We start from the raw sequence: 21453 nt of genomic DNA on the forward strand, positions 1-21453 counted from the left end.
GGACCCCAAAGCAAGTTCAGGAAGACCTGAAAAGCTTGGCCTGTTTCAGAAGGTGGGGAACGGGTGAGACAGGTTTCCCCCCACCCCAGCAGAGAGAGCCACAGCATTGGGAGAACTTGGAACCCAAGAATTAACTAGAATTTTTCGGGGTGTGTTGCCATCTTCTATGTTCATAAAGAATCACTCAATCAAGTTACAAAAAGAAATCATAATGTTTTAGAATTAGTTTACTACTGGCAGTGTGCCTCTTCCATGGCTGTCCCGGGCTGCCTGTGGTCAGCTGAACATGCCTGACATGGCTTAGGACCTGACTTCCACATGGGTGAGACTGATTGATCCGGGGCATACCCTGAGCACCAGCATCTGCCAATGCTTCTCCCTTGGGTGATTCTGAAACACTGGCCTAGGGGTCACCAGCCCCCACATTCTCTTAGTGCAGACATCCCAGGATCACCCAGGATATCAGGGGCCATAGTCAACATGGAGCCTGGGGTCTCACTCCAAGCTGGACTGGCTCCTGCGGCTCCTAGCCCAGCCACCCATTGTCATGTTCTCTTAAGTCTAGCCTCGGGGATGGCTGCAGTGCTCCCTGTACCCCCTCTCTCCCTCCTGCAGGTCAGCATCACTGTGATTGAGGCTCGGCAGCTGGTGGGCTTGAACATGGACCCCGTGGTGTGTGTGGAAGTGGGTGATGATAAGAAGTACACATCTATGAAGGAGTCCACAAACTGCCCTTACTACAACGAGGTCAGTGACCTGTGACAAGGTGGGAAGGGGCCTCCTGACATAGAAACAGGAGCAACTGGGAGTTGGGAGGACAGAGCCACCAGCCCAGCACACTGCATACCACGACGTCTGCACCCCCAGTACGGACCCATCTGTCTCTGCTATGGCTACAAGCCAACCATGAACTGCTAGCAATGCCTGTGAACTCCTCGTAGCGGCCACAGCTGCTGTCCAGGTCTGAACCTGAGAGTAACACAGCTCACACCAGCCCAGCCCAGCCGAGGTACCCCTGATACAATGAGTCCTTCCTAAAGAAAGACACCAAATCTCTCCTACACCTGTAGATACACCAGCACCCATCATAGGTGGATCTTGTCGCCCACTGCACTTGCGGGGACAGACTCCAGGACCTCACTGGTCACATTGGGGGTATCCACCCTGTCTACTATGCCCCCTCCTTGGTCTCCTGAGCCCCCAAAAGGCTTCTCTCTTGAATACAACCTTGACTTCAGCTGTGAGGAAGAAAATGACTGCTCCTCCTTCCACTTGAGACTACACAGGGGTAAGGGTGAGAGCCCTCAGAGACTTAATAATTTGATCTTCCCATCTAACAAAGGAGATACCTGAGGCTTCAGGTCCGAAAGAGACTTCCCACTGCCCTTAGGGAGCTAGTGGTGGGATAAGGCCCATATTGATCATGATTGGCTCTGAAAAGGGTAGTCAGACCTTCCCTGATGCCTGAGCACATTTCAACTGTCTAAAAGCCTGAGTGTCCAGGCTTCCTGTCCTAGAGGGAGTACCCAGTCTATCTACCCCAGTAACATCACTTAGCAAGGAGGACAAGGCTAGCTCAAATGATGCATCCATACCCTGTGCCTTATAGTATAGGAGGAGCTGAGGGTGCCTCTGGGCCGCTGTAGGTCTCCAGCTGTGCACCTGCAGGACCTAGGAACACTTCTGCTTAAGCATGAACAAACTCCTGTATAACCCCAGCTTACTGTGTTCCAAGCTGGTGTCCACTGGCTCCCAGGACGGAACATTACTGCTCAAGAGCCCGCCAGCGCTGATGGAACCTGGCTATCCAACCTAGACATCTCTGGTTTTATATCATGGCACGTTTCTGACAGGAAAGCCTCTGTTTTAGATAAAGTCTCACTTTTCTCTGAAGACTATGGTGACAAACCCCAGCGGCTCTCTGTGGTTATTTGGCTGACTTGGGGGTTCAGCTTGCACCAGATCTGTGTACCTCGTGTTCCAAACAACTTGCTTACTCTTCCCAGTGTAGCTCCCCAGCTCTGTGGCCCCCTAGCAAACTCCTATTCTCTCTGCCAAGCTCAAATGACTTTGTCACTGAGTAGCCCACCCTGCCATCTCTGAGTCAGAGGTCAGCATCCTCTCTGTGGGCAAAGGTTAAGAAAGCCTACTTTAGAAGAAAGAGACAGAAACCAAATCGGGGCTACTTGGCTTTGTGCAAAAGAGCACACCTATTACCAGGGTGAGATGGAAGATGGTCAGAGGTGATCCGAGGGGAGGGAATGGTTTCCAGCTGAGGTTTTAAGCTGTGGCTGATCTTTCATGCTCAGAAAAATACAAGGATTATGACTCCAGCCAGCTCAGAGCACAAGGAGTTCTGACGCCTCGTTAGCCAGTTCCTTCCATGGGACTGGTCCAGTTCTCACGCACCTGGCCTGGTAGCTCACGAGCACAACTTTAAGCCTGCCTGAGAATAAGAGGCTTTTGATGTTTGTACTTCCATAATAACCTGACCCCACACGGACCAACATAAATCCTCTTCTCTATGTGCACATGCGGTCTACCTGGCCAGCCGGTGACCACTGCCCCTCCTCCCAATGAGTGTTCACCTTTGCCATGAACCCTTCTGTCTCTTCATCCTAAAGGATCCAGCCTTGTGCAATGACCTATGACCTTCACTCTGCCTTTGCCGGTTTTTTTTTTTTTTTTTTCCTGGCTCTTTCCTTCTCCCTTGTTCATGTGGTACATTACTGCAGAATATCCTAAGGACAGCCAGGACATCCCATGCACACCCAAGGACAGGGCCCAGTCAGTCACCCATCACCTAAGCATGGCTGTTCTCCACTTCCAGCCGGATCTCCAGTGATCTCCCTTAGCTCCTCCATTCACAATAGACACGAGTCATCCCCACCCTCTCAGCCTCCGTCACATCCCTGTCATGTCCCTCCTTCCCAGGAGCTCCCATGACACTCTGCTTCTCCTTCTGCAGAACCTTTCCCCAAGCTTCCTCACTTGCCATGGCTTTCTCCACCCACCAAGAAAGTCTGCTGCTTCCTGGCGCCCTGTCCTGAGCAGGCTTCTCCTCTTCTCAGTTTCTCCTCCAACCCCCAGCTTCTGCCACGGCCTTCATGCTGGCGATTCACCCCCAGATCCAGACTCCAGAGCTGAAGACCCTCACCCCAGCCAGCACCCCTGAGACTTACCAACATATACAGCGAACGTTTATTGTGCCCTTACCAAGTGCACAGCGGAGTCCTGTCATTTTAATTTTACAGCCACGCCTCCCTGCTCTTGTGTGGTCACGCCCCTGGAGTAGGATAGCGTGGCAGCCTAATGTCACTAGTCCCATAACATGAGGGTAGACTGAGACTCAGGAAAGGGAACAATGATCCAGTGGTTAACAGCTAGATGTCACTGGCTTTATAGACAGCACATCAGCCCACAGGGTTTAAGTGTTAGCTGTAAAATGGGGATATAGGAGATAGAGAGGTGGCTCAGCAGTTAAGAGCGATCACTGGCTGCTCTTCCAGAGGTCCTGAGTTTAATTCCCAGCAACCACATGGTGGCTCACAACCATCTGTAATGAGAACTGGTGCCCTTTTCTGGCATGAAGGCAGAAAATGGTATACATAATGTGGATGGATGGATGGATGGATGGATGGATGGATGGATGGATGGATGGATAAATAGATTACCATGTCACAGATTTAAACAAGCTTTTGATAATGACTATTGACTACAGCCAAAAATACCTGCCCTTGGGATGTTTACTCTAACTAAAGCCCCGTGGTAACATTAGATTCTTTCCCCTGCCCACAAGTTCATCAAAGCAGAAGGAACTGTGCTCACTGCCCATACCCTTTCCCCATCCCAGTTTACCCAGGACAAGGATGGGGACCACGAGTGAACCTGGGCATCACAGCAGATGAGAACACTTCACAGAGCCACACCCTAGGTTTGCTTTTGTGGCCAAGACAGTGCCGTCTCGCCCTAAGTGCATCTTTCTGAGACCCCCTTGTTTTGTCTTTTAGCACTTGGGTTAGGGTGTATTTCCCAGGGAGCACTGTGGGCTGATGGCTATTTGTCTGCCCTTTCAACCCCATGGTACCTCACAGGCAGTAGCCTGCTTGGTTCTGTAACATGGTAGCTGATGTCCACACCCCTCTTTAACAGCTCTCTGGGGGTTGTGCCAAGGAACATGTATCAGTCTAGACTACTAGAAAAGGGCAAAACTGGCTGAGAGCCCAGATTTGCTGGCTCCTTGATCAGGGCTCTTCTACACACAGCCTATAAACAAAGGGTACTCAGCGTTTGACACTGTAGGATGATGTCATCTACAAATATGGAGGGCCTCCTGCAGCGTGAACACATAGTAAATAGACTGTCCCATCCCCTGGTAGTAGACGGGGTCCTACTTCTCACCCATTCAGTCCCTCAGAATCCAGCGGGTTACCACTACTGCCCATGTGAGCCTTGAGACTCATGGGAAAATGGGGGATTCAGGCTCTGCTTGGAAGGAGGGGCTGCCCGCGACGGCACTCTGGTCTTTCTCCCCTCCAGTACTTTGTCTTCGACTTCCACGTCTCTCCTGATGTCATGTTTGACAAGATCATCAAGATCTCGGTGAGTGGAGAGCCGCTGCCACTGACAGGCAGGGCCACCAACTTATGCAGGACCTCGGCACAGCCCTGTAATGGGCTGTTTATAACTCAGACGTCCAGTGCCTGGATGCACGGCTGGCCAGAGGAGAGAAGAAAATGGATATTGGTCCTTTCTTGCCCCTTCAGCCTGGTTCCTCTGTAGAATGTAAAACCTACTCACCCATATAACAGCAGTGGGGGAGGGGGGACACGGTGATGGGTAGGAGGGGCTGATGTTGAGCCTCAGCAAACCAACCCTGTTCCCTGCCAAATACCTTCCCACTTTACTAAGAAAGATGGAGGTGACACTGTATCATCGGTGGGCCCTGCTCCTGCCCCTGCCCCTCTCACCCCACCCCTAAAGGCTTCTCCCTGCCCAGCCTGACTGGCTGCTTGTGATTCCGCTCTGGAAGGTTATCCATTCTAAGAACCTGCTTCGAAGCGGCACTCTGGTGGGCTCCTTCAAAATGGATGTGGGGACCGTGTATTCCCAGCCTGGTGAGTAACCCCTGAAGAATGGGCTGGTGCATGCAGCTCTAGAAGCAATGTATGAGGTTGTTCCTGCTATATTGGCTCTGGCTCATCCATCAAGGGACAGAGACACAACCCACTGGCCATGAGTAGGCAGCCATGGGCATGGCAGTAAAGTAGTGTGCACTCTACACACAGATGTACGTGGGAGCCGTGTGCACCGTGTCTGATAGGTGTTTGCTCATTGTGGGGGAAGGGATCTGGGAATAACGGTACAGTACAGAGAGGTAGCTTAAAAACACTTGGCACACGAGAACATCACCTACGTCATATGAGAGCAGATATATAGCGGGCAATGAGAGACCTAGAGGAGCAGTAACTACTCACTGCCTCTGGCTGCACCCGCTGAGCAGAAAAGGTCCTGCTGTCCTTACAAAATCCTTATCACTTACTCCGGCAGTTAAGAGACCTGAGACTCACGGACGTGCCAGGAATTGGACCAGCCAATCAGCTAGTCACAGGGGATGCCAGGGGTACCCATCAAGTGGTACCACCCAACCTAAATGTGGTGACAACTAATCCCAAGTGTAATGCGTAATTTTGGGAAACTCTGGGCCCTAAAATTGCTTTTCACAAGGGACCTCAGTCCTCCAAGGAGCAGTCATGGCGAGAGAGGCTGTATCTGGTGATAATTCCTCGGGCACCTGTAGCCAACACTGTATAGAGCTGGCATCAGTACCCCAAGTAATGGTCTAGAGCTGCAGTTATTAACCTGTTGGTTTGGACCTCTTTGGATTGAATGACCCTTTTGAAGGGGTCACCTAAAACCATCAAAATAAAAACCCACAGACATTATGATTTACAACATTAGCAAAATTATAGTTATAAAGTAACAACAGAAATAACTTTATGGTTGGGTGCCACTACAACATGAGGAACCATGTTCAAGGGATACAGCATCAGAAAGTTTGGGAACCACTCACAGGTCTAGAGGGCTTGTCTCACTACATTGTCAACTTGGAGCTATCCCTGTCCCTGAAGTGAAACTCAGAAGTCAATAATTACCCAACAAGGCCCTTTGTTAGTGACAATATAATTTTATTCCAAATTGTCACATTTGATGCTCATAAAGTAATTAAAGACACAGTAGCATCCCTTCTGGCTTTACAGAGGAGCCAGTGAACAGAGAGAGAAATGTGGAGGGGCTTGGAGGTGCCAAGGAAGTAGATGAGACAGTTGGCACTCCCTTGTGGCCCTAATAACGCGCATGTGATGCCTGCTGTATCAGGAAATGTAAGTCTAGGACTATGGACAGGAAAACAGGGGTCAAAACATTCCAGATGTGCGAGGCCTCAAAACACCTGTTGGGTATCTATCTGTCAAGATGGACAGGTGGGCTGGAGGTGTCTCTCAGTTAGTGGGGTAGTTGCCTGGCATACCCAAAGTGCTGAGCTAAATCCTCTGCGCTCTATAATCCACGTGTGGTGGCACGCAACTCTAATCCTAGCACTCGGGAGGTAGAAGCTGGAGAATCAGAAGTTCAGGGTCATTCTTAGCTACACAGCAGGTTCTTTAACTGTGATTCGTAAAAAGAAGGCAATATGGACAGGCCTGAGGTGATGAGGAGGCTTACCTAAAGAGGGAGAGCCTGTTCTCCTGGTACCCAGGCCTTCCCACTACTCAGCAAAGGAGCCTCAAGAAAAGGACTGAGTTGGACGCCTGCTACATTGCTTCCCAGGAGACATGCCCAGCCATGCCCCATAGGTTTGCGAGCTGCCGGGGTCTCTGGAGACGGCCTCCTCTCTAAGCTGGGCATTGGCAGAACTTCGGCCAACATAGAGTAGGGGTTGAAGCCAGTGGAGAGCTTACCATGCACCCACAGTGACTGAGTTCTAGTTGAGAAAATGCTGCTGAGAGCAGTGGTGGAATACCCCCTAAATCCCAGCATTCCAGAGGCAGAGGCAGGTGGATCTCTGAGTTCGAGGCCAGTCTGGTCTACAGAGAAAACGCTGCTGTTATGGAAGAGATGGGCTCAGGCTCTGGACAAGTTCCAGCGGGTCGAACTTCTCAGTGAATGTAGGGACAGTTGTTCCCAACAGTCAGTAAGGAAACAGGCTCTCCAAGTCCAAAACCACAATGAGTGTAACTGGCAGATAGAACTTGAGGCCCTGTGGGCCTCAGATACAGTCTTTGCACTAGGGCAACCCATTTCCAAACTTACTGTTCTTCACAAGTCTGCCTCTGACCCTGGCAACCTCACAGAGGCTTGGCCAAGTTTAACTTGATTGCAAGTGCGGGAAATTGCTCACTGTTGCCCTCTGCTGGAAGTGATTTGTAGTTGCAGCAGCCAGGATGGCTACCCTTTCCTTGGACAGCCCTCCTCTGTCACAGCTGTCAGAGGCTGGCAGAAGAAAGCACTGTGGGGCTGACTCTCCAGTTGTTCCTGCTTCTCACTGGAGATTGCAGCATCCAGACTTGAGGCCTCAGAGGCCATTATCCTGGTGTGCACCCCACACAAGTGCCCCTCAGCTGCGTCCCTGACAATTGTCTAGTCAGAAGTGGTACATTCACACCCATATTTTACACAACTGTTTCATATATGCCAGACCCAGATCTGCCGTCTGTATTTTTTGTCACCTATAATCTTCAGCCGCGTTTTCAGGTTTATCTTCCCATTGCTATTATGTTTAAAGGTACATTTTCCGTTGCCCGAATCTTGATCTTCTCTTGCCAAAGTTTCACCCAGCCACATACATGCCTGTCAATCTGTTCACTCGTACAAACACCCACTCCTCTGTCTGCAGCATAACAGACCCCACTACCAATTTATCCACCTACCATCTATCTACCCGTATGACCCTAAGACCAGCGGGCAGCCACACTTAGCCTTTATCCATCTCACCAGCTCCTTCCTACCCGTATCCAATCGGAACCATGAGGTCCTGGAACTCTATGGCACCCTCCTCCTAAGGCCACCAGCTCAGCAGAGGGACCCTGGTGACTCCAAACACTAGGGTTTCCTGGCTTCTCATCACCCCTGACCAGCTGACCCATACACACAAGCTGAATTCTGCTCCCTGCCCCAGCCTCCCACTCAAGGGCCCCACTGGGCTCAGAACCTTAGAAGACACAGGTGAAAAGGGGGGGAAGCTGAGTGAGTTCTGGGCCCCTAGAGATTTCAATACCTGCAGGAAACTATCAAAACAGTCTCCCCACCCCCTACCTTCTTGCTAACTTTAAAGTCTCCCCACCCCCTACCTTCTTGCTAACTTTAAAGTCGACCCGGTGGTGCCGATCTCCTTAAAACGCCTCCTTTTGCTGACACTTGTACCTTTCTGCACACTGTCCTATGTCCTGGGGTCACTGGGAGGCACACTGCTAATCTCTGCTTCCGTCTAAATGTGCAGACAGGCATCACGTAGGTGATTTCCAAGGTAGGGGGGCACATACAAGGGTCCCTGTGAGAAGTCAGGGTTACTCCTCTGAAGGGATCAGGGGAAGCTGTGTGGAAGTGGAGACTCTTGGGAAAAGTGATCAGTTTTCCAGCTAACAAGGAGGAGAAAGAAGACATTCGGAGCAGACATGGTGGCCTTGAGTTTGGCTCTGTGCAATCTCAGGGAGCAATGGGTACTTTGCCTGGACAGTCCCAAGGTGGTGGAACCAAGCAGGGAAGAGAGTAGCGGGATTCCCTTGACAAGTGTTTGGGCTTCACCTCAGGACACAGGGAGACTCAGGCCTGAAATGGAGAACAGATAAAAGAGGCCTCTATTATAGTGGGCCCTATCTAGCAGCTATGTGAGACCAGCTGTAGCAGGGACCATAGGAGAGATTGCAAGCTGAGAAGCTGATGTGGAAGTAATTTGGAGTCCTGATACATGCTCCTGAGCACGGTCTCTCCCAGCCCTCTGCCCACAGAGGCCCTCTGCCTTCACTGGGTGGGTGCAACCAGAGCTGTGGCCTGCAGCCTTGAGCTTGCTAGGCCTAGCAAGCACTCAGTGTGGATGCCCTGTGGGATCCTGGGATAGAGATGGTAAATGCGCCCCTCCTTACCACCACAGAGCACCAGTTCCACCACAAATGGGCCATCCTGTCAGACCCTGATGATATCTCTGCCGGGCTGAAGGGCTACGTAAAGTGTGACGTTGCTGTGGTGGGCAAGGGAGATAACATCAAGACACCCCACAAGGCCAACGAGACGGATGAGGATGACATTGAAGGGTGAGGCCCCATCTCCCTCCAGAGGCCTGCACACAGCCCTTCCTTCCCCCAGAGGAACCTCCTGGAGTGGTCTGAGCCAGGAATCCTTACCATCAGACCCCTTACTTCCACGCTTCACCCTGCCAGTCTCTCCTCTAGGGCACAGGGCAGTGTCGTCACCAGGGTTAAGGGAAGGTAGTACTTTGACATCCGGACTTCCAACTGAGACTGCTGGTGGGAAGAAGAGATGCTGGCAACTAGGAGTCCTCTCACTGCCAGGGTCCACGGGCTCCAGTGGACAGCGGAGCGATGCCCCTCAGGGTGCCAATCTTGGGCAGCAGATAACGCCTGCTAAGAAACATCCAGGATCTAGTCTGGACTCCCAGAATGTGCCTGGATCTAGTGGGCTTGGCCTCCCATGGGCTGGGAGAGGAGACCAGCTTCCGGGAAGTTCTTGTCTCGGGGAGGAAGGTGACACAAAGCTGTAGAAGTTGATACCATGCTTAGCATCCCACACTGCAGCTTCCAAAGCACTGTGGCCCATGGCCTGCTTTCCTGAGATGTGGCTGTTGATGTCACTGTAACGAGGAAGAAGCTGAAGCTTGAGGAGATGGGAACCAGACAGAATTCTAAGAATGGATGGGCACCATGAAGCAGCATCTTTAATTAAAGTCTGGGCTCTCTCAAGCTGTCCTACAGAGATTATGCCAGGCCCCGGAGGGGTGCAGCTGCTAAGATGGTGTGTGTGTGCGTGTGTGTGCGTGCGTGCGTGCATGTGTGCGTGCCTATGTATGTCTCTGTGTGTGAGAGAGACAGAAAGACAGACACAGAGACAGAAGATCACACATGCAAGCGTGCACTTGCTTTGTCTCATCTCCTCCCTCTCCTCCCATCATCACCTTTGCATGGCTCTCCACCTAAGGACCTAAGAGGCAAACAGGAGTCTCTAGGCCTGCCCCTGGTGGAGATGATATGCTGCCTGTGCTCACAGGAACTTGCTGCTCCCCGAGGGCGTGCCCCCAGAACGTCAGTGGGCCCGGTTCTATGTGAAAATTTACCGAGCAGAGGGACTGCCCCGGATGAACACAAGCCTCATGGCCAACGTGAAGAAGGCATTCATCGGTGAGAACAAGGACCTCGTCGATCCCTATGTGCAAGTCTTCTTTGCTGGACAGAAGGTACTGGGGATGGAGGTGCCGAAGGCTGGGAGGGTGGGCTTAAAGTAAAGGGGATGGATGAGAGGAAGGGGCAGACCAGGAGAAGTCTGAAACCTCCAGCTGGGAAAACACACACACACACACACACACACACACTGTGACTTCATCCCACCAGGGTAAAACATCAGTGCAGAAGAGCAGCTATGAGCCGCTATGGAACGAGCAGGTCGTCTTTACAGACCTGTTCCCCCCACTCTGCAAGCGCATGAAGGTGCAGATCCGAGACTCTGACAAGGTCAATGACGTGGCCATCGGCACCCACTTCATCGACTTGCGCAAGATTTCCAACGATGGAGACAAAGGTCAGCAGCACAGCACAAGATGTATGGTGGGGGGAGAATGGAGCATGGTGGGAGAAGGGAATGAGGCCCCTTTCCTTTACACCTCCTCTCACCTCCACCAGACAGGGCTTTTAAAGGTCTCATTTAGAGCCCCTGCCTCAAGGAAACAGGGAACGTAATAATTTAAGATGGCTGGGAACTGACTAGATTTATTAGCGATTAGCTCTGTTGCCTTCACGCCTGCTTTCCCATTGGCCAGTTGGAAATAGGAGCTATTGTCCAGCACAGTGTGCATGCTCTGTGTATGTAATCATGTCTATACTGGTAACTGATGAGGACAGTAACACCTGTCTATGGACCTGTGGGGACCGACTGTAACCCAGAATCCAGGAACACAACAAGACAAATGCCACTCCCATGTCCCCTAATACTCCCAGACAGACAGACGTGATCAAGTGACCAGAACAGCAGGCAGAAGAAACAAAAGCTCACAGTAGAGTTCTGGAGACACCCAGAAGAGGTGAATCCAGGCAGAAAATAGGCTTGTGCTTCCATAACAAAGAGAGGGTGGTCAGAAGCACCTGCCTGAGGGTGTGGGGCTTCTTTAGGGTGACCAGAAGTATGATGGAACATAAAAATGGCCACACGGCATAGTGAACACACTGCAGCCACCCAAACGTGCGCTTTAAATGCCAAGTTTCATATGTGAACCGTATCTCATCCTTTTAATACTGTGCTTACAAAACTAACAAAAAATTAAATATAGGAACTGGGGAGATGCTTCATGAGGATCTGAGTTTAAATGTCAGAACCTGTATTAACAAAAAATGTTTACGAAGCTGAAGGGATGGAGCGATGGCACTTGTAAGCCCAGCACCAGGGAGGCAGAAACAGGTGGGTCTCTGGAGCTCTTTGAATCCCAGCCAGACTAGCCAGTTTGCCAAGTTCTAGGCCATTGAGAAACTCTTCTACTCAAAAAAAAAAAAAAAAAAAAAAAAGAGAGAGAGAGAGAGATTGGCTTTTTGTGCACACAGGGCACCCATACACACACACATCAAAAATATGCACATACATATAATAAATAGTTTTGTTTGTTTGTTCATTTCTTAACCACATAGACCAGTATGGCCTTAAACTCACAGAGATCTGCCTGTTAGAATTAAAAGTATGTGACAATATGCAGATTCTAACAAAAACAATTGTTTAAAAGAAAAGACATAAGGAAGAATTAGATTCACATAAGGCAAGATTTCTTGACTGAGGCCCAACAAAGCCTCAGCATGAGAGAAGAGACTTGTTGAAGACAGAGAACAAGGCTCGGGTCCTGCTCAACTCACCATATCCACAACCCAGTGTGTTTCTTCCTCAAGGATCTGAGAACCCACAAATAAAACAGAGAGAGGAGGGAAGGTCCCCTAAGCAGGAGAGGCATGGTAGATGAACATTCTTCATCCAGAAATTTAACAAGTGCAGAATCCACGTTGAGGAGCTCAGGAAGGACTGGCACCTGTCCACAGGTGGTGCCTACAGCAAGGGGAAGCAGGAGCCTGGCTTTCCCACCTACACTGCTCACCAAGCCCCCCTCCCCCAGGGACTAAGGAGAAACCAGAAGACACTCTATGTAGGCATGAGTGAGAAGGCTGCCCACGCCTGCCTGGTACCCAGCAAATAGCCTTGAGCTCAGCATCCAGAAGTCACAAAGATCCCTGCATCCTGAGTGAGCCTTGGATATGACAGTCTCTCTCCTCTCCTCCCTGCTGCAGGCTTCCTGCCCACGCTCGGTCCAGCCTGGGTGAACATGTACGGCTCCACACGCAACTACACACTGCTGGACGAGCACCAAGACCTGAATGAGGGCCTGGGGGAGGGCGTGTCCTTCCGTGCCCGCCTCATGCTGGGACTGGCTGTGGAGATCCTGGACACCTCCAACCCAGAGCTCACCAGCTCCACAGAGGTGCAGGTGGAGCAGGCCACCCCTGTCTCTGAGGTGAGGGCAGGGCTGTGCTATGTCCAGATTCCTCACTCCACCCTCTCCTCAACACGCAGATTTCCCCCATGGCTACCCTGTCTACTCGGAGGTCCTTGTTTAACCCCTTTGCAAGACCTTAGTCCTCATCTACTGCTGACCCATTATAGCCACCAGTGACCAATGGCACCCCACCTCTGCCCCGCTTCTCAGCCACAACTGTCCTTGTAGCTAAAGAGCTAGCCATTCTCGGGAACGACTAGAGTTTGAGTCTAGACTGCCTGGTCTCAAAGCTAGATAGGACGCACCCCAACTGTCAACCAAGTGCCTATCTATGACATTAGGACCCTGTTGCCCCACAAGAACTCAGCATTGGGTTTAACTGCCTCCCCTACAGAGCTGCACAGGGAGAATGGAAGAATTTTTCCTATTTGGAGCCTTCCTGGAAGCCTCAATGATTGACCGGAAAAATGGAGACAAGCCTATCACCTTTGAGGTGACCATAGGTGAGTGCTGAGATCATAGGGAAAGTTTCAGGCTTCTGGCTGTCAGTGTTGTCACTGTGCCCCAGGCTACAGAGAACAGGCGACATTGATGTGTTTCCAATGACCGTCCTCAGACACCCATGAAGCAGCTCTGGTTCTTGGGAGTGTACTTGACCATAAAAGAGGCCAGCCATCACTCTACCAAAAGGGTAGACTGGGACTAGAACATTAGAAGGAAGTAGGAGGACCCTCCCCCAATACCCTGTGATGGAGAAGACAGAGGAGAAATCCAGGCTACGCTCTGGGTTAGGTACAGATATCATCAAAGCTCTCCCTTATGGATAACATGGGACCCTTCCCTGAGCCCTGCTCTCTGACTTTACCTCTCCAAGAGAAACACAGAGGGTGAAGTATGTGAGGAAAAGACTGCAGGCCTCTTACAAGCCACTCTCTGTCCAGGAAACTATGGCAATGAAGTCGATGGTATGCCCCGGCCCCAGCGGCCTCGACCCCGGAAGGAGCCTGGGGATGAAGAAGAGGTAGACCTGATTCAGAACTCCAGTGACGATGAGGGTGATGAAGCTGGGGACCTGGCCTCGGTGTCCTCCACCCCACCTATGCGGCCCCAGATCACAGACAGGTGGGCCCCGCCACTTGCCCATCCTGGAGTGGCTTTGGCCTTACCCCCTAGACCTTGACCTCCCTCAACCTTCCTCTGCATCCTGCCCCAGGAACTATTTCCACCTGCCCTACCTGGAGCGCAAGCCCTGCATCTATATCAAGAGCTGGTGGCCTGACCAGCGGCGCCGCCTCTACAATGCAAACATCATGGACCACATTGCTGACAAGCTGGTCAGCCAGGCTGCGGGTGATGGGATCTGGGAGAGTGGGCGTATATAAGACACAGGCTGTCTCTCTAGAGGCTTGTCTGGAAATACAGAAAGGAGGCACCCACAGGGTCCCAGAGCTCTGGAATAGAGGCTAAGGATCTACCCCTCTAGTTCTGGGCTCAGAAGCAGGTAGGCAGTCCAGCTATCTCAGGTTTGCACAAGACCACTCTCCAGCCCTGGGTCCTGCTCTGTCCACCATGGTCATAGCTCAGAAGGAAGAAATAACCAAGAGTCCCCAACATCAACAACAGGCCCTAGGGAATTGGTGGTTCCTATGTATATAGAAGGGCCCATATTACTAGGTTCCTCATTCCTGGGGTGACTGGTAAAGATCTTGGAGGAGGGGGACTAAGGCCCAGAATGCACTTGAAAACCTTCCTTCGCAGGAAGAAGGTCTGAATGATGTGCAGGAGATGATCAAAACGGAGAAGTCCTACCCGGAGCGCCGCCTGCGGGGTGTGCTAGAGGAACTTAGCTGTGGCTGCCAGTGAGGCCCATGGAGAGGGCAGGGTGGGACAAGGGACACTTCTATCCAGGACAGGGCAGAGGCAGCTAAGTTCTGGCTCTTCTGCCCTATCCCAACCCCTCTGCAGCCGCTTCCTCTCCCTCTCGGACAAGGACCAGGGCCACTCATCCCGCACCAGGCTGGATCGGGAGCGCCTCAAGTCCTGTATGAGGGAGCTGGTGAGGTCACAGCTGGATCCCCGGATCAAAGAAGCCAATGAACAGGGGACATCTGTCCTTGAGGTCATGGCTCATGCTGACGTCCAAAGCTGAGTGCTCCTCCCACACTCTTCCCAACAGGAGAGCATGGGACAACAGGCCAAGAGCCTGAGGGCCCAGGTGAAGCGACACACTGTACGGGACAAGCTGAGATTGTGCCAGAACTTTCTGCAGAAGCTACGCTTCCTGGCAGATGAGGTGTGTGGCCTGAGAAGAGGGTGGGGGCAGCACAGAAAGGGGCTGTCCAGATCCACTGGGCAGCCTCTACCGCTCCGATAGCCACTGATGACAAGGTTGAGCAAGCCCAGTGGTGAGAAAGGAAGACCCAAGATGCGGGTCCTTCCCTTTCATGCCCCCAGCTTTTCCTCACCCGGGCCCAGCTCCCAGGAGTGGGGTGCGGCAGGCTCAGGGTGCCATATAGTGAGGCCGGGTGCCCCGGCTTGTGCCCTCGGCCCTCCTCTGCAGCCTCAGCACAGCATTCCTGATGTGTTCATTTGGATGGTGAGCAACAACAAACGCATCGCCTATGCCCGAGTGCCTTCCAAAGACCTGCTGTTCTCTATTGTGGAGGAGGAGTTGGGCAAGGATTGCGCCAAGGTCAAGACCCTCTTCCTAAAGGTGCTGCAGGGGATGAGCCCAGGGTGGGTGGGGTGGGTCCTCACTCCCTGAGGCTGGCATGCTTAAGAGGAGGTGGAGCCTTTAACTAGCAGGTGCTCAGAGGTCGGGAGCCCAGCTTCCGCGCTTAGTCTCTCAGGCCCAGCTCTTTCCAGCGAGGGGGTAGGCGGAACTCTTAACTCTGCCTAAAGCTTCAGCACCGCCCTGGGCCTCCTTTACCCTGTGGGTCCTGGGAGTCCGCAGGCTCTTCGTGACCCTGAGCCTGCCCCTAGCTACCAGGGAAGAGGGGCTTCGGCTCAGCAGGCTGGACAGTACAGGCCAAGCTGGAGCTCTACCTGTGGCTGGGCCTCAGCAAACAGCGAAAGGACTTCCTGTGTGGCCTGCCCTGTGGCTTCGAGGAGGTCAAGGCAGCCCAAGGCCTGGGCCTGCATTCTTTTCCACCCATCAGCCTGGTATACACCAGTGAGTGAGGCCTCCTTATTTTGGGTGTACCCCCAGAAGGCCACAGAGGCTACATGGCATGGCTCAGCCCCCTCTTCCCCACAGAGAAGCAAGCCTTTCAGCTCCGAGCCCACATGTATCAGGCCCGAAGCCTCTTTGCAGCTGACAGCAGTGGGCTCTCTGATCCCTTTGCCCGCGTCTTCTTCATCAACCAGAGCCAGTGCACGGAGGTAAGGGTCTAGACTGGTAGAGGCCACCAGCTTGGACTACACCCACAAGGCAAGGGAATGGATATCACAGAAGTCTTGGTTTGGGCACTTGGGGAAAAACAGGGCAGCCAGCCATTCCTGCCTGCAGGGTTCCCTGTATGGAAACAATGTCTGCCACTTGTCCCCAATCCCTCACCCCGTGATCAGGTCCTGAATGAGACACTGTGTCCCACTTGGGACCAGATGCTGGTGTTTGACAACCTGGAGCTGTACGGTGAAGCTCATGAGTTACGAGATGATCCCCCCATCATTGTCATTGAAATCTACGACCAGGACAGCATGGTATGATGGGCACCGGTGCCAGTGACCTCTAGCAAACCCTCCCCTTCCAGGTTCCAGGTTCGATGGGAAACTAGGTTGCTCCCCAAGCTTTCCAGGTGCCTCCTGCCCACCCACCACAGCCTGACCCTTTTCCAGTACCATGAGCCTCTTGGGGACCAGGTGCAAACCATGTCGTTTCCCATCTCCTGGATAAACATGCTGAGGCCAAATCTTCCAGAGTTGTACCAGGAAGCCCTGTTGTCACAGCCCCACCCCCACCCCAGGGCTCTGATCCCTCCCCATACGAAATCACAATTTCTGGAGTAGGGAGGAACGATCAGGAGAGGCCAACGCTGCGGACAAGCCAAGTCAACTGTTGGGGTGCCCAAGGGAACTCTAGAGTTTTGTTGTGTTAGGGCAAAGCTGACTTCATGGGTCGGACCTTCGCCAAGCCCCTGGTGAAGATGGCAGACGAGGTATACTGCCCACCTCGCTTCCCGCCCCAGCTTGAGTACTACCAGATCTACCGAGGCAATGCCACGGCCGGAGACTTACTGGCTGCCTTCGAGCTGCTGCAGGTCAGGAGGCAGGCGGGCGGTGGGGGGTGGGGGGAGCAGGGCTGGGAGTCAGATCTTAGGGTCCTTGAGCTCTGTGGCCTGCCTGTCCCTTCTGTTCTCATGACACTAACTTACTGGGGAAAGGGTCTCTCTCCTTTGTCTCACCACTGAAATTTATGACCTCATTCCTCAGATTGGACCATCAGGGAAGGCTGACCTGCCACCCATCAATGGCCCAGCGGACGTGGACAGAGGGCCCATCATGCCTGTGCCGGTGGGAATCAGGCCAGTGCTCAGCAAGTATCGAGTGGAGGTGTGTGAGGGAGGGCTCTGTGCCTCCTGCCCTGCCTGTGACCTTTGCCCAAGTCGCCTGTTCCTCTCCCTTTTGCTCCATAAAGCACCATGAGTGTGCATTCCACGTGAGCTGTCAAACTCCTAGTCCCATGGGGACGCTTTTCAGTTTCAGAAAAAGATATGGAGCGCCCAGAGTGGAGGGGGCTTGTCGAAGATCACTCCTTAGAGCCAGCAGTACTGACCAGGTCCCAGCCAAGGCTGGTGCTGGCCCGCTCTGACTGAATCACATCACTGTGTCCAGAGCCATTCTAAGCCTCTGCATTCCACAGTGATCCTTACCCCAAAGGCCCTTTCTCGGTCTACCGAGGACACACACCTCATGCAGCCTCCTGACACTGTGCCTGCCCACTGCTATCTAGCTTCTACTTCCACCCTGAATCCCCTGGGTGACCCTTCTCAGCCACCACAGGCTCCCTTCACAGTCCCAACCTCCCCTGCTATCAGGTGCTGTTCTGGGGCCTGAGGGACTTAAAGAGGGTGAACCTGGCTCAGGTGGACCGACCACGGGTGGACATTGAGTGTGCAGGAAAGGGAGTGCAGTCATCCCTGATCCACAATTATAAGAAGAACCCCAACTTCAACACCCTGGTCAAGTGGTTTGAAGTGGTGAGCGTTGGGGCTGACAGATCTGGGCAGGGCTGGGTGTGACCAGTGCGGGTTGCCTTAGCCGAGCCTCCTCAGCCCCTTCCTTTGAGATGTTACCACCATCCCTCAGGACCTCCCGGAGAATGAGCTCCTGCACCCACCCTTGAACATCCGAGTGGTAGACTGCCGTGCCTTTGGACGATACACCCTGGTGGGATCCCACGCGGTCAGCTCGCTGAGGCGCTTCATCTACCGACCCCCGGATCGCTCGGCCCCCAACTGGAACACCACAGGTATGGCCACCTAAAGCCCAGGCCTGGTTCTTTTGGTTCCTAGAAAGTCCCCATCTCATAGTTCAAGTACCGGTCATAGTTTTGTCTAGAGCATCTGTCTATGGGACAGCATGACAGTGTGGTGTGGGGGGTGGGGAGATGGACTTCCATGGGAACAGAGAAGGCTGAACAGGGCTGTCCCCCACTCTGAGGCCCAGAGTCAGCACTGGACGGGCCCTCAGAAGGCTAAGAGAAGGTGAACTCTTCTGCCAGGTGCTGGAGGGGACCTGGTCCCTCCCCTGGGCACAGCCTCCAGGTCTAGCCTCAGTTCTGCTGTCTGGATACACAATGACCCAGCCTTCTCTCTAGCTTCCTCAAGACTATCTTGTTCTTATATATGTCCTGTCCCTCCTCTGCCCTGAGAAAGTTCCAGAGTCCACTGCAGACCATGCTCTTCCCTCCTTACTGCCTCTCACTGTGACTCCATTCCTCCTCTCTCTGTCTGTCTGTCTGTCTGTCTGTCCAGTCAGGCTTCTCCGGGGCTGCCACATGCTGTGCAATGGGGGCCCCTCTTTTCGCCCCACAGGGGAGGTTGTAGTGAGCATGGAGCCTGAGGTGCCCGTTAAGAAGCTGGAGACCATGGTGAAACTGGATGCGGTAAGGCGAGTGGCCAGCCCAGTGCTGGCTGGGGACACACAAGCAGAGGTAGCACACTGGAGAGCCAGGCAGGCCTGCCTAAGAGTGCAGCCCTGACTCACCTCTCTGTGTAGTTGTCAAAAGCAAACCTAGATCACATAGCACTGTCTGGAGTCAGGTACCAGGGGATTGGGAAGCAGATGTTATGCATAAGCAAGACATGGACGGGTAATGGTTAGAAGCAACGACCTACAGCATTTCACTTCAGAAATGACCCCTAGCTGGTGGACTGCTTGTGAGACAGGTGTCTTTTGTACAGGGCCATTGTCCATGCCAAGTACTTCCCTGTGAGCCCAGGCTGGGGGTTTCCGTGGGGAATGACTTACTCCTGTGGGTTCAGGATCGGGAGTGTAGACCTGAGAGAACAAGGCCTGTAGGAGAGGGCACGTTGGATCAGCCTCCAACTGGCCTTTCTGATGTCTAGTCTCTGCCCAGAGCCCTGAAGGGGCTCCCTCCCTCCCTCCTGTTCACTACCTCATTGCTTCACACAGCCTGGGGCATTTCCTAGCTTCTGAGGCCTGGGCTAAAATGGCCTCTACTCACTGGCCTTTGACCTGGCTGCCAATGGTTTCTGGAAAGGACAGCATGAGACACTGGATTCTGTGGCTCTTGGTGGTACTGCCTAGAAAGCTCACTGCCAAGATGTTTGGTTTTGAATATTCGGCTGCCCAGCTCCCCCCCCCCATTGCTTCCCCAATGATGCAGACTCATCAGCTGTTCATAATAAGGTGACTCTGGGGTATGGATCTAGTAAGCCCTTAGTCACATTATGAAGCAGCTGCTCTTCGGAATCTGAATGCCTTGTAGTCAAGAGCAAGGGGCTCACAGCTATGTGCACCCATGTGGTTCCTGTCCTTTGGGCTGGCCTGCTGCCTGCTCCTTCAGTTAGTTCTTAGTGGCTAATCCTGCCCTGTCTCCTTGGTTCTTTCCCTCTGCAGACTTCTGATGCTGTGGTCAAGGTAGATGTGGTAAGTGTGAGAACCGTGCAAGGGCCTTGGGGTAAGAGAACCATTCACTCACACCGGTGCCAGGCCAGAAGGACCTTAATGAACCCAGATAACCTTCCCTGAGTGCCAGTCCTGCCTTGGCATGTGCCTCACAGTGGAAGGCTGTAGCTCCACCCACAAGGCCTTGTCATTCATTGGTGGACTCATGGAGGATGGAGGGTGCTTTCTGGGGTCAGATTGCCGCCCATGGGTGGGAATCATCCAGGGTTCTGGGGAAAGATGGCGATTAGGAGAGCCTACGGATGGTCAACCTGGCCAACCCCCAGGCTGAAGATGAGAAGGAAAGGAAGAAAAAGAAAAAGAAAGGCCCATCAGAGGAGCCAGAGGAGGAGGAGCCTGATGAGAGCATGCTGGACTGGTGGTCCAAGTACTTCGCCTCCATCGACACAATGAAGGAGGTGAGGCCTGGGCAGGGTCTGTGGGAAAGGAAGAATGGAGAACCAGCAAGAACCAGCAATACACCACACCCTCCTCTCTGGCTTCTACCCTAACCCTCAGAGTTAGCTCCCTGATCTCTCCCTTCAGAGCCCTCCCTCCTCAGGCTGATAGGCACTTCCCCTCCTGGCTTAGGCCCTCTCTAGTCAGTGTGTTCCACAAATATGTCTGACATCTTCACAATGAGCCAGGTATCATACCAGATGCTGTGTGAGCCCAAAGACAGGTGCCACAAAGGCACTGAGCAGCTCCAGTGTTTTGACTGACACTGAGGACGCACGGGCTATAGAAACAACAATGCCTGGGAAGTTAGGAAAGCTCCTTCATGTTTTGGCAGCAACTTCGACAACATGAGACCTCTGGGATTGATTTGGAAGAGAAGGAAGAAGTGGACAGCACTGAGGGTGAGCCCTAGACCCCAGTATCTGGATTCCCAGATCCCTGCACCCATCACAATACCTGCTTCCTCAGCCCTGGATGGGCTCCAAGGATCAAGCTAAGGACTGCTATAGTAGTTTGCACTTCTCAGCAACCATAGCAACAGGCAGACATGGAGAACAATAAAGTATTTGAGTTGGAAGCGACCCCCTCGCTTGTTCCACATTTTCCATAACCTTTCCCGTGGAACTGCATTAATACTATTCTGGAAGGGAAAGGATTCTGGGGTCAGATGCATCTAGGAAATGCTGGTTTAAGCAGGTTCCTTAGTGCACGACTTCTCAGAACCTTTATTTAAGTATTGTGATGTTTGTGTCTCTGCATATGTGTCTGTGTGTGTCTGTGTGTCTACATGTGTCTTTGTATGTGTATCTGTGTGTGACTGTGTATCTATGTGTGTCTGTGTGTGTGTGTCTGTGTGTGTGTCTATGTGTCTCTGTGTGTGTGTGTCTGTGTGTGTGTCTGTGTGTGTGACTGTGTGTCTATGTGTGTCTGTGTGTGTGTGTCTATGTGTCTGTGTGTGTGTGTGTCTGTGTGTGTGTGTGTGTGTGTGTGTGTGTGTGTGTGTGTGTGTGTGAACAGCTATGTACCACATCATGCACTCAGAGCTCAGAGGATAACTCCACCTTGTTTGAAACAGGCTTTCACTGCCTCTGTGTACCCCTGGCTAGCTG

The 21453-nt window shown here is 52.6% G+C and overlaps 1 protein-coding gene across 1 annotated transcript in view; it reads left to right on the top strand.

Annotated features, from left to right (window-relative positions):
- Positions 1-21453, top strand: part of OTOF (otoferlin) — a gene marked incomplete at its 3' end in the record, with an annotated part of 124795 nt that overhangs the window by 93887 nt on the left and 9455 nt on the right. The window contains exons 11-35 of the mRNA XM_080938499.1: positions 616-747; positions 4540-4602; positions 5033-5117; positions 9149-9308; positions 10279-10465; positions 10620-10806; positions 12549-12772; positions 13149-13257; positions 13696-13876; positions 13968-14088; positions 14513-14613; positions 14720-14810; positions 14931-15047; positions 15315-15467; positions 15737-15926; positions 16011-16135; positions 16322-16456; positions 16852-17013; positions 17186-17305; positions 17791-17952; positions 18062-18224; positions 18790-18860; positions 19838-19867; positions 20173-20304; positions 20679-20745. Coding sequence (XP_080794625.1) covers positions 616-747; positions 4540-4602; positions 5033-5117; positions 9149-9308; positions 10279-10465; positions 10620-10806; positions 12549-12772; positions 13149-13257; positions 13696-13876; positions 13968-14088; positions 14513-14613; positions 14720-14810; positions 14931-15047; positions 15315-15467; positions 15737-15926; positions 16011-16135; positions 16322-16456; positions 16852-17013; positions 17186-17305; positions 17791-17952; positions 18062-18224; positions 18790-18860; positions 19838-19867; positions 20173-20304; positions 20679-20745 — 3268 coding nt within the window. The remainder of the gene's footprint in view (positions 1-615; positions 748-4539; positions 4603-5032; positions 5118-9148; positions 9309-10278; positions 10466-10619; positions 10807-12548; positions 12773-13148; positions 13258-13695; positions 13877-13967; positions 14089-14512; positions 14614-14719; positions 14811-14930; positions 15048-15314; positions 15468-15736; positions 15927-16010; positions 16136-16321; positions 16457-16851; positions 17014-17185; positions 17306-17790; positions 17953-18061; positions 18225-18789; positions 18861-19837; positions 19868-20172; positions 20305-20678; positions 20746-21453) is intronic.

The sequence above is a fragment of the Micromys minutus genome, assembly GCF_963924665.1.
Source record: "Micromys minutus genome assembly, chromosome: 1".
In the NCBI taxonomy this organism is placed as follows: domain Eukaryota; kingdom Metazoa; phylum Chordata; class Mammalia; order Rodentia; family Muridae; genus Micromys; species Micromys minutus.